At 39.2% G+C, this 12,742-nt stretch overlaps 1 protein-coding gene across 1 annotated transcript in view; it reads left to right on the forward strand.

The window, feature by feature from the left end:
- si:ch211-127i16.2 (probable flavin-containing monoamine oxidase A) overlaps window positions 1-12,742 on the forward strand; it is a 212,643-nt gene that overhangs the window by 169,197 nt on the left and 30,704 nt on the right. Inside the window, exon 12 of the mRNA XM_055154170.1 lies at window positions 3,154-3,254. Coding sequence (XP_055010145.1) covers window positions 3,154-3,254 — 101 coding nt within the window. The remainder of the gene's footprint in view (window positions 1-3,153; window positions 3,255-12,742) is intronic.

Genomic DNA, 12,742 nt, shown 5'->3' on the forward strand with positions numbered 1-12,742 from the left:
TAAAGCATTATTATTATACTGACATTTGGTGTTCTTGTGCAAAACACTTCAATCACATGGACGTAAGTGTGATTGGTGGTGGAGAAAAGCTGCTGTTTGTGTTAGCCTGCCCCTGTGTGCATCAACCAAATGTTTTATTTTAATAAACGTACTAATTTAGTTAACTGGTTCAGTCTCAGCAGACACCGAACTCACGGGTGGAGAAAATATTACGGTTAAAACTGACAATTTGAGTCTGTTTTTTCTAATATTATAACTACTGTAGCCACAACTGCCCTTGGGTAGACTTGTGGAAGTGAGGCTGCCAATCTGCTCCATTGGCCCCTCCACCACCTTGATTAGACTGAACACATTTTCCATGTACACTATTATATCTACTATTTGATTTTTTTTCATTTCTCCATCACATTCTGGGTAACTTGCATTAGTTGTTATTTTTGAAACAACTGGTGCAAAGTATTTGTAACATTCTTGGTTCATAATCAGGAAAATTCCAAAGTTTACTCACGTCATCCACTCTTATATCCTGGTTTATTAGTAAATGGCCTGAAATATCTTATCAATAGAGGATTAAGTGACTTTTTTAAATATCACAACATCAGGTGGTCTTATTGATGGAGGAAATGAAATGGCAATACCATGAGTCATATAACATGCTGTCAACTACACCTCATGGGTTCACTCACTTGTCTGTCTTAAGGATGCTCTAGAAAAAATATTTATAGCTTTGACATTAATTAATCAAGTCACTGATAAGTTGCTGCGTGTTAGTCACAGCCCACTACTTCCTCAGTTTCATTTTAATACTGTAAAGCCACTGTCTCTCCCCTTCTTTATCCTAACATTTCAATCCATGACAAATATGATGATAAATACAGAATTGTGATTTATTCCCCCTGATGATGATAATGATGTTACTTTTGGTGGTGTCAGATTATGGTCCATGTATCATTTGTTCTTTTTGAAAAAAACTAGAAAATGGGAAAACTGTTTATTTCATTAATGTCCAAAACATGAATGTCTCGGTGCTAAATAGATCTATGCTCGGCGCTTATTTCAATTTTGATATTTTATTCTCTTTTGTTTATATGCCCCGGAAGTTATGCTGCTAGAAGAGAATAAAATATCAAAATTTCAAAATTGAAATAGGCACGATGATGATGATGTTTTTTATTTTTTTTATTTTTTATGCCACTAAAACTTAATAATGAACAAGCTGTTTTCTCATTTTATTGTTTCATTTATTTTATTGTTCAAAAGAACGAATGGTACAGGGACCTATTATAATGAAGTGTTTTTTAAATATTCTTTTTTTGTTTGTATACCAGATTTTGAACCATGAGTGAGGAACATGTATCAAAATGAACTGTTCGCTCTCCTCCCTTAGTCTTCCTCTCACCCTATTGTTGCACCATGACAGATTGTGGCCATAACAGATGGTCAAACCTGACCTCATCAGATCTCAGAAGCTAAGCAGGTGTGGGCCTGGTTAATCTTGGGTGGGAGATCACTGGGAATTTCAGGTGGCGCAGTGGGGTGCCAGCAGTTGTGTTCTTAGGCAAGACACTTCACCCACATTGCCTAGTATGAAAGTGTGTGTATGAGTGAGGGTGGGGGTCAGAGGGAGACAGGCTGGCGCCACCTAGTGCCTCTGCTCAATTTAATTTCTCTCCAACAACTAGGTCAGGAATCAGAATGCAACAGAATCACTAGAATACACAGTTACACAGAATACACAGTTTGCAAGAACCTCGGAAGTGTGAGTCCGGGCACCAGCCAATCAGCGAAGAGCCAGACATTCTGTGTTGGCAATGATGCCCAAGATCGAGGATTTAAAGCTGGAATAAAGAGAATGTTTGGTGAATTTTATCAAGGGGAAAGACGTTAATGTCCTTCTTCCTACAGGATTTGGGAAAAGCTTAATATACCAGTTAACCCCGTTAGCGGCTCATTACATACGTCATGACCAAATATCAGCGATTGGTTAAATGAAAAAAAAAAGTAAAGTAATGCTGTGAGGTCAGACAGTTTCCACGAAGTGAAACCGGCTGATGAATCACGCTACTGTAAGACGTACCGATGGTGCAGATTGGCAGCCTCAATTCGGTCTGTCCCAGGGCAGCTGCAGCTCCAATAGTATTTTACCACCGCAGTGTGTAGAGTGAATGAATGATGCTCTGTAAACATGCTTTGTGTGTCTTGGAATGCACTATATAAATCCAATGATTAATTAATTAAACAATTGCTTGGGATAGGTTATGCTAGCCTGATTCATCAGCTGGTTTCACTTTGTAGAAACCGTCTGACCATGAGGATTTGTTTGCTTGACGGCAGGTGGGTTCTTTTTTTGTTATTTAACCAATCGCTGCTATTTGGTTGTGACGTATGTAATGCACCGCTTACAAGGCTAAAGGTGTACTAAGATTTTCCCAAATGGAAGAAGGACAATAACATCTTTCCCGTTGATAAAATTTACCAAACATTCTCTTTGTTCTGGCTTTAAATCCTCAATCTCGGGAGTCATTGCCAACACAAAATGTATGGCTCTTCGCTCATTGGCTGGTGCCCGAACTCACATTTCCAGGGTTTTTGTGAACCATCTAGTGTATTCCGATTCTTGACCTAGTCTCTGGAGAAAAGTGAAATTGAGCGGAGGTACTAGGTGGCACCATCCTGGCTATGCTCTACTGCAGACACTTTGCCTGTCCACTCCTCTTATTGGTCAGCCTCTGTCAGGCCCTGACCGAGTGCCAGCTGGATTTAACCACAGATCACAATCACAATCACAGTGAAAGTTACATTAATATAGTGTATGAGTTTTGATGGAAACCTGGAAACATCTAGGCTTTTAGAAAATCATGATTATTCCTAGAATATTCTTCACCTCTAATGCCAAACTTTAGTTCCTTTCTTTACAGCAGCAGAAAAACCCATAGTTGCCTCAGCTTCTCCATCTTCTCTTCACCATCTTAGGATTCCCTAAGAAATCCATACTTTCATATCTCTAACTACTGGGATCTATAAGCACCAAAGTTCATCAATTCTCACTCAACACATTTATTTGTCTGTTTATTTTCTAGCAGAGTTACAGGATTAAAACTACTAAAATAAAATACAATCAAGTAAATAAAAAGTCATTTCTTCACATTTCAGGATTGGGCCCAGGAGGAGTACAGTGGAGGCTGCCCTGTGAACGTCATGTCCCCTGGTTCTCTCACTTATTACCACCCCAGTCTGAGGAGGCCTTGTGGAAGGTAAGGCACACTACACACACGGTTACATTTTGTTGGAGTAAATGAAGTTTTGGGTCAGTGCATCTGTGTTCGGTTTGGAAATGCTGAAAAAATATGCAGATATACACATAATGTTCCTTACCTTATGCATTCTGAGCATCCTAATTACTCACCAAGATGAGTTTATAAGTGCTTTTCACAAAATTTTGCTCAAACACAACACATATTAATCAAAATTTACTCTGGTGAGCTTTAAGCCATGTTAGAATGTTGTTACCTCCTCAAAAACATACCCAAAGTTGTGTTTTGTTTCATTCACACATGTTTTAGTGCAGCGGTAGGTGAGGTGGACTGTGTCTTCTCCCGTGCGCAGTGTGGACAGCGCCTCTAAACCAGGTCTAAACCAACACTAAACCAGGACTAAAACCAGGTCTAAACCAGCACTAAACCAGGACTAAAACCAGGTCTAAACCAGCACTAAACCAGGACTAAAACCAGGTCTAAACCAGCAGTAAACCAGGACTAAAATCAGGTCAAAACCAAGTCGAAACCAGTTCGAAACCAGAACTAGAACGAGGACTAAAACCAGGACCAAAACAGAACTAAAACCAGAACTAAACCAGCACTAAACCAAGTCTAAATCAGGACTAAAACCAGGTCTGAACCAGGTCTAAACCAGGTCTAAAACAGGACTAAACCAGAACTAAAATCAGGACTAAAACCAAAACTAAACCAGCACTAAACCAGAACTAAACCAGGACTAAAACCAGGTCTAAACCAGCACTAAACCAGGTCTAAAACAAGACTAAACCAGCACTAAACTAGGACTAAAACTGGGTCTAAACTAGCAATAAACCAGGCCTAAAACAGGACTAAACCAGGTCTAAACCAGGACTAAAATCAGGACTAAAACCAGGATTTAACCAGAACTAAAACCAGGATTAAACCAGGACTAAACGAGGACTAAAACCAGGACTAAACCAGAACTAAAAATAACTAAAACCAGAACTAAACCAGCACTAAACCAAGTCTAAATCAGGACTAAAACCAAGTCTGAACCAAGTCTAAACCAGGTCTAAACCAGGACTGAAACCAGGACTAAAACAAAACTAAAACCAGGACTAAAACAGGACTAAAACCAGAACTAAACCAGCACTAAACCAGAACTAAACCAGGACTAAACCAGGACTAAACCAGGACTAAAACCAGGACTAAAATCAGGACTAAAACTAGGTCTAAACCAGGATTTAACCAGTGGGGGTTTTCATTTTTTTGAATTTGAAAACCCCTGTTTTAGTACATGCATTATTAGTCTGTCTACATCTCCAAAATTCTAAATTCTCTGTTTCACCTTTGAGAAACTTCCAGGGCTGAAATAATCCAAATGATTCCAGCAAAGGTGTATGGAGTTTAAAAAACACATTGGATCACTTCCTGTATTGCCCCATGACATCATAAAGTGGAACAGAGTGAAGAACTCAGCTCAAAAATGCAGGATTTGTGTGTTTAAACGTGTGAATGAAACAAAACATGACTAGATATGTTTAAAAACTGGTCAAAACAAAGATTCAAGGTGCACTGACAGAACAAATGCAAAAGACATACTATTTTATTATTGTGAAGTGCTTCAAAAAACAAATATTGTACCCTTTTCAACCTTTTCAAACGTACGATCAAGACATTAATTGCTTATCAAATCCAGTGACAACAAAGTATGAAGAAACAAACAAGAATATGAAGGTGGGCATGACAGCCTGTCTCATAAGTGCAGACAAAGAACTCTTGTAAACGTTTAAATATACGACTGCATCGATCCAGGTTGACCTTTGGAGATGGAACGCTCCAGTGAAAGGCTTATTGGAAAATGTTCAGCTCCGTGCCGTCATAAAGTTGTGACACTTCCATTAGTTTTAATCTTCTACAATGGAACTACTTCAGACAACTTAGGTCATTTCATTGAATCTGTGAATTTGTAAACAACTGTGCATTCGCCCACCTACCTGAAAGTCAGCGTCGATATTCGCCAACACCAGTGTAGGAACTGAATACTGCATTTTTTTGTTCTCTCAAAACAATTAACTTATTACAGAATTGATCCGATTGTGTTATTTAATTTCTATGTATCTTACAAGTAACTACTGGGCCCGGTCAAGCAGAAATACACAGCAAGGCCAAAAATTCAAGTTAATGCATCTGATATAAAAATGTATTCAACACATAACATATGTACTCTAGTTTATGAAACTGTTGACCTTTTTTCTGTACCATTTTTGGTTCTAAAGTTCCATATGTTTTAAACAGACCATGTATGAAACATGGAACAAAAATTATTTCCCAAATTTCAAAGACCTGCAAATCATGTAAATAAATGGATGTATTTCATCATATCTTGTGTTATTCCATCTTTGAACTGTTGATGAAGGTACATGATTTTTTTTTAAAGAAATGTATTTAAAATGATAAAAATTAGCTTGGAAGGACTGACATATTTTAGAGAAATTGTTTCCTTTCATTTTGAAGTAACATTAAAGTATTTGGAAGAAAAAAGATGACAAATTATGTAAAATCCTGCACCTTCTACTTGTTTGCACAATTTTCCCTCCGTTACCATGACCTTTCTTAATAAAAAATCTCATGACTCAAAAAGTAAGAGGTTTTTCAACCTAATCTTGTACCATATGGTAGAAAACTATATGAAGCAAATATTCAAACCAGTTTGTTAAGGATATGGAAGTGAGAACCAAGAGTTATCACTGTTTGGATTTATTGCCCAAAAAGTGCTGCATATTTCATTCCCTCCGTTACCGACATGAGTTTTTAAAATTTTTTGTCAACAACTTGAAAGAATATCACAGGTTTAACTTTACCCTGTTGGAGTGTAACTCTTTCCTACATTCTGATACTTTACTTATTTCAATAGTCCCTCTAGTTTCTGAATAAGAGACATTTGAATGTCAAAAATCTGCCTGTTTCCCTCCGTTGACCGGACCCTACTGAAGAGCTTTGAATGAATTAAAGGTCAAACATCGTGATATGTCCTGGGCCTACATCTGTCAGTAAAGTCCAACTAAGATATCGAACTAACCAATATCATGGAACCGACACCTGATACTGCAAATTTTCCTGGATCAGGACCAATATCTGATAACAGTATGAGTATCGGTGCATTTATGAATTTTCTCCTGGATAAATAAATTATTATCTGCCTGTTTATATCTATCTAAAGTAATTTCCGGTTTATAGAGCACACCTGAATACAAGCCGCATCAACTAAAATTTAAACTAAACTTTAAAACAGTACATATATAGGCCGCACCTGAATATAAGCGGCACGTGTCCACGTCTTCAAGAACGTTTTCAAATTTGGGCTGTCTGCTTTTATCGCCTCTGAAAGCTTTTGTCGTCTTTTTGCTTTGAGTCAGTTCGTCACGCTGCCGTCGCCAAAATCTCACCACCGACTCATTGATGCTGGGCTCACGTGGAGCAGCTGTGTTTCCTTCTTCCACAGTCACATCAATCGCCGTTAACTTAAAAGCTGCATCATCTCCATTTGTTTGTGTTTTTTCCATGAGGAGAGTGTGTGCATGAAGCGCAAAATAACAGTTCAAAACACAATCAAACGAGCATCTTCCTCAGCACATCACCCCCGTCTCTTCCTACGCTTTACTGCGCATGTCTCCTGCAGAAAGAGCCTCTGTTCTGTCTGTATCATGTCAGTGTCTTGGAGGATTTCAGCAGGTTTCAGACTCTCTCGGGGGCGGGGCTAGTTGTGTTTATCAAGTATGAGCAGATGTCCAGCTACTGAAGTTTGAGACGTTTCTTCTCGTCATTTACACATACTGGTAAGACGTATCCCCCTCACTAATGTTCATTTAGCATCATAACTTATTTTATCAAACGGTGATAAACTGTTTTAGTGCACTGATAACATCACTAGCAAACACTGCAACTTCATGTTAACCCATGTTCTGTGTTAACTAGGGCCGTGTATCATTAAGAAATTGGCAATACGATACATACCTCGATACACAGACCACGATACGGTACATATCTCAATACAGTGCACTTTCGATTCGATACGATATATTTCAAATAGATTCGATACGGTTAAATAAAAAATAAAGGCAAAATCATGGCTGTGACACTAAAAGTCTTTGTTAAACCACTTCTTGTGCAAAGTTCATATGAAACACAAACATTTTAATCATCAAAACTGTGTCAAAATGTCAAATGTGTCGCATAAATGAGTTTCCTTTCTCTCAACAAGCATCAAAACTGTAGCACTGTAACAGAATTATTTAGTAAAACACACGTAAACATACTCTTGGTGATATATCGATACAGCAGCCCACGATATCGATACTGTATCATCACATTAAACGATACAATATATCAATATTCCGATATTTTTGCACAGACAGTGGTGTTTTCTGCACTCAGACTGCGTGTATCCTCTGTGTTGCCAAACCATAGACCGTATATATGAATCGACAAACAAAGAATCTGTCCATATATTATCCTTATCGTTTTATAAGCCGCATGTTCAAAAGTAGCGGCTTATAGTCCGGAAATTACAGTATCTGTCCGTCCGTACGTCCATCCATCCGTCCGTCTGTCTACCTTATCTTATTTTATCTATCTAGCTATCCCTAAATATTAGTAAAACTAAAGCAATAGAAAACATAAAAACATACTGGATTTCCTGGACTGTAAGTTATATTTTATCAATCCCTCATGAGAGAAATTCATTCATTTGACCCATCCTTCAGCCAGCGGAGCAGTAAAACTTTGAATTCTGAGTTTCAAACTGAAGACTGAACCTTTACCAAAGACAGGAGCAGTGAGTTATTGCTGTGCAGTGCTCAGGGACCCGTCTCCAGATCCTGAGCCAGGCTAGCTGCAGGATTTGACTTATTATGCATGTTTTGGGTTGATGGGGAAAAACACAGTGCCGGGAGGAAACCCATCCACACTCAGGGAGAAACATGCGAACTCCACACAGAAAGCTTGGACGGCCTTCGAATCAAACCCGGAAACATCTGGCTGTAAGGCGTGAGTGCTGGTGTGTGTGCGCAGCCACCGTGTTCTACAGTAAGAAAAAAAAAGTTAAAAATTAAAAGTGCACTAAATAACTTTTTGGTTTGGGGTCTGTCCTTTGCTTGTTTCTATGGATATGTCATTGCTCTGCTGGAATGTTCCACAGGGTGACGTGTGACTTTAAACAGCTCTACCTTACATTTATGCAATTACAGGTGGTTTTATAGCTCAAAAAAACCCTAGAAAAAATGGCACTCTGAAGCTACGTTTTTATGATGAAGGTCTGAACAGAAGACTTTTTATTCTGTGTTTAGATGAGCGTTTTTGGGAGGAAATCTGCATGCATGTGGTGATACAAAAGTGTGTGGAATTTGATTGTTTATGCTTGTAAGCAAAAAGGGCATCTTTGGACATACGGAAGTTTTCCGTATATAAAGCTTTCTGTGTATTTATTGAAACAGCAGATTGACCAAAATAAAATACTGGTTTCTGCTGGAGATTTACGGCTGACAGCCAATATGCAAAAAAGTTAAAATTTTGGCCTAATATTCAGTCTATCTCTAATGTCATCCATGGCTTTGTTCTTGCAGAATCGGCTTGTGAAGCAATAAGGATTTCAGAGTGACAGCTAACTCAGGCTACGTTTATATGATGATGGTCTGAACAGAAGATGCAAAAGTGGCGTCGCATCTTCACTTTTTATTCTGCGTTTAGACGAGAGTTTTCAGGGGGAAATCTGCATGTATACGGTGCAAAAGTGTGTGGAATTCTTTTGGGTATGTTTGTACTTAAAGTTACTTGTGCACAGTAAGGAAATTATCACTTTACTGTCCACACTGCTGTGCATTATAACTATTCTGTGTAATGTCACAGATTAGTTATAATTATTACACTATTACACTATTACACATTACAACAATACTGTTCATAACCCTCCATCATCACACATGATCAGAGGTGGAGTGCGCGTGGTATACGGGGGGTATACTGTTCACCCACTTCTAAAAAAATAACAAATATAAAATAGCTACAACTTAAAAGTCAAACCGGAGCTATTGCCTACGGTGAAAACAGCTTGCATAGGCAGAGCTCCGCGCCTCACAGAGCTAAACCGCCACCCGATCGAGCTTTGCAGACAAGTGGCTCCATGGGCTCGGGGTTCTCCCTCTCTATCTCTCAAGTCCAAGATTAGTCCTGGTTTAGACCTAGATTAGACCTGGTTCAGTCCTGTTTTAGTCTTGGTTTAGTCTTAATATTGGCCATATTATTAGTGCTGTCAAGCGATTACAAATTTTTCTGGATTAATTAATTATGATCTGTAATTAATCTCTTTTTTAATCTCACCTAAAAATTGCTGAGAAAAGCTTCAACTTGAGGTATTTTCATTTGAATTCATTATTACATTATTTTCATCATTAACGTTTTTATATAAGTATCATCATTATTATTACTGTTACTAATCTGCATAAATAAACTCAACTTTACAACATATAAACCATGACCACTCTAGAGCCACATCAGCCCGTTTGACATTATAATGTGTTTAATGCAGTTTTGCGCAAGTCTCACAGAAACAAAACTTAAAACCGCATGGCTCATTTGCATAAGTGCAAAAAAGAAAAAAAAAAAACGCTCTTGTGCGCTGATGCAGTTCAGCTTCTGTCGGACTAAAGGACACGACTCAGTGGAATATAGATGTTCTTTCTGTGACAGAGGATGTTGATGGTGATGGTGAGTCTGTTCTGTGTCTGTGTCGTGATGTTTTCAGAGATCAGACGTGTGCAGGTTTATCACAGATGCGGCGAGAACGGGAATGAAAATTACAATTCTTTGCGGGAGCGAGCGGAGCAGGACTGCACAGTGCGACTGTGTCCTAACAACACATAAAAACAGATTTTATAATAAGGCAACTCACATACAGAAACAGTAAAGTTAGATAAGATGAACACGATTAAAAAACATAACACGCTAAATATGACTGTAATTAATTAATTGCAATTAAAGTGATAATTTGATGCCCCTACATATTATTGACTCAATGTCGTGACATATTTCAGCCACTAGGGGAGGCAGTGACTCCCCTCACCCCTCCCCCGCAAACTCTGCCTATTTGTGGAACATTCCAGAAAACACAATAACAACATCAACTTCATCAATACAAGCAAGTGGTAAACCTTCCGACAGAAACGTTTATGCTCCAATATGCTCTCCATAAACTGAATCAATCCCTCTCATATTCATACTATTGGCTGGAGGCAGTGGCTATTTTTACCGATGAAACCTCCAGCTCCGTCTTGTTAACCCCTCTCCAGCGCCCGGTGTCTACAGATTATGGACCTGGGTAAGTGGAGTGATTATCCTTTTGACTGATTCGTATTCGCTCGCTACTAAAGAAATGGCAGGAGGTCAAGGAGGGCGGCGCTCTCATAGGGAAGAAAAAAAAAACAAAAAAACGCATATAATCCATTGGTAATGTCCTGTTCCGCCGCATGCGCCCGGCACAGCCAAACGCGCCCCAGCTCTGCAGCTATAGAACCTGATTTCCATAATGGCATTAAGTCCGCGGGGAGCAAGGAGGAGAGAAGCTAGCTCATTGCATAACTCGACTTAACCAGGAGCGCTAACGCAAACCCATACACGTACGAGCGCTACAGAGAAAATGTACCACAGAGGGCGCCGCGACCTTGGCATGGATACGGCGCGCGGAATGAGGTCCTGCTCCGTGTATGGTAACGCGGTGCTTTTAAAGTAATGGCAGCGGGGTGTTCGTATGCAGCGGGCGGGACAATGTAAGTTCAGTGGTTCAGAGAAATTGTGTTAAGTTTGGAGGAAAACTGGAAGTATGTCAGTGATTTCAACTATGCATTACAGCTTTGGTGACCTTTCGAAGGACACTTATTATGGAAATTTGACGTTTTTGAGGTGAGGTTTTAATCATGTTATATTGTTCTCTCATGAAAAAAAAAACACAATCTGGAATATGGTTGTCAAAAGTAACGAAAATCAGATACTAATTGCTAAAACTATATACCCATTTGAGCAAGTGTCAAAAGTCATATTTACGGGACATAAATGAACCCTTCCTGAATGTCTTTAGGATGATCTGGAGCTGTATTGACACATAGACTACAGTAGTATACACCCATGGACCACTATGGAACCTCCCTGGACGACAGAGGGATTACACACATATAAGGCCACAAGGACATACTTGTGCAGGGGTCTTCAAACTAAGGCCCCCGGTCCAACTCCGGCCCCCCAGCCCCTCTGCCTCCCACCACTTGAACTGGCCCTACGAGGCAATCCTCAAAAGTTCATGGCCAATTTTTTAAAATTATGTTTTGGCAAATACTAAAACCATAGGCGGTGTTGGCGGGGGTTCAGGGGTCACTGCCTCCCCTAGTGGCTGAAATATGTCACGACATTGAGTCTATAATATGGGCAATACAAATATTTAATTAAAAAAAATGTATTAATCTTTTAAATATGTCAAAAAACCAAAAGGATTGTATGAAATAAATATGAATCCTAGTGTGAACCAGGACTAACCAAGGACTAAACCAGGACTAAATCAGGACTAAACCAGGTCTAAACCAGGACTAAACCAGGTTTAAACTAGGTCCAAACCAGGACTAATTTTGGACTTGAGAGAGAGAGAGAGAACCCTGAACCCTTTGAGCAGGGAGTCCGCAAAGCTTAATCGGGTGACAGCTTCACTTCGCTCTGTGCCGGTCCGTTCTCCCATGGTCACCGTGGGCGCACCTCCGAGCCCGTCCTGATACTTAGTCCTGGTTCAGTTCTGGCTTAATCCTGATTTAGTCCTGGTTCAGTCCTGGTCCCTCATGTTTCAGTTCACTATAGTACTGCAGATTTCATGAGTCTATGCAGTTTGTTTTCACCATTGCTAATAGCTCCGGTTTGACATTAAAGTTGTAGCTATTTTATATTAGTTATTTTTTTGTTTATATCTCATGTCGAGAGAAGTGGGTGGACGCCCACTACACCCCTGATCATGTGCGATGCGCTGTGTAGTTTGGCTTTGTGGGAGGCTTATGAACTGTACTGTTGTATGTGTAATAGTGGTGTAGAGAGTAAAGTGATAATTTCATTGTACAGGGCAAGGTGTTTCCTTACTGTGCACATGGCAATATCCACTTTAAATCTTGAATTTAAATGTATAGTTATTATAAAGTTATTATAAAGTGTTGAATCATGACAATACGCACTTTAAATCTTAAAATGTTTGCCCCCCCAGCGCAAAAGTCAGACTCATAACATGTCTACATCTTGTATTTTGTTGATTTTTTTTTTTTTTTTTCAGTTAAAAAATATATATTTATATGAAGTATTTATATTTAAAGAATTAAATGACATATTTACATTTGCCGCTGAATTTTCAACACCTGACAAGCTCAAGATCAAACAGTGACGGTCAAGACACACACCCTGAAGTGCAGTTAAGGACAACAAAA

Source organism: Boleophthalmus pectinirostris, unplaced genomic scaffold (assembly GCF_026225935.1).
Source record: "Boleophthalmus pectinirostris isolate CB_2022bp ecotype Guang Dong unplaced genomic scaffold, ASM2622593v1 HiC_scaffold_18, whole genome shotgun sequence".
Classification (NCBI taxonomy): Eukaryota; Metazoa; Chordata; class Actinopteri; order Gobiiformes; family Gobiidae; genus Boleophthalmus; species Boleophthalmus pectinirostris.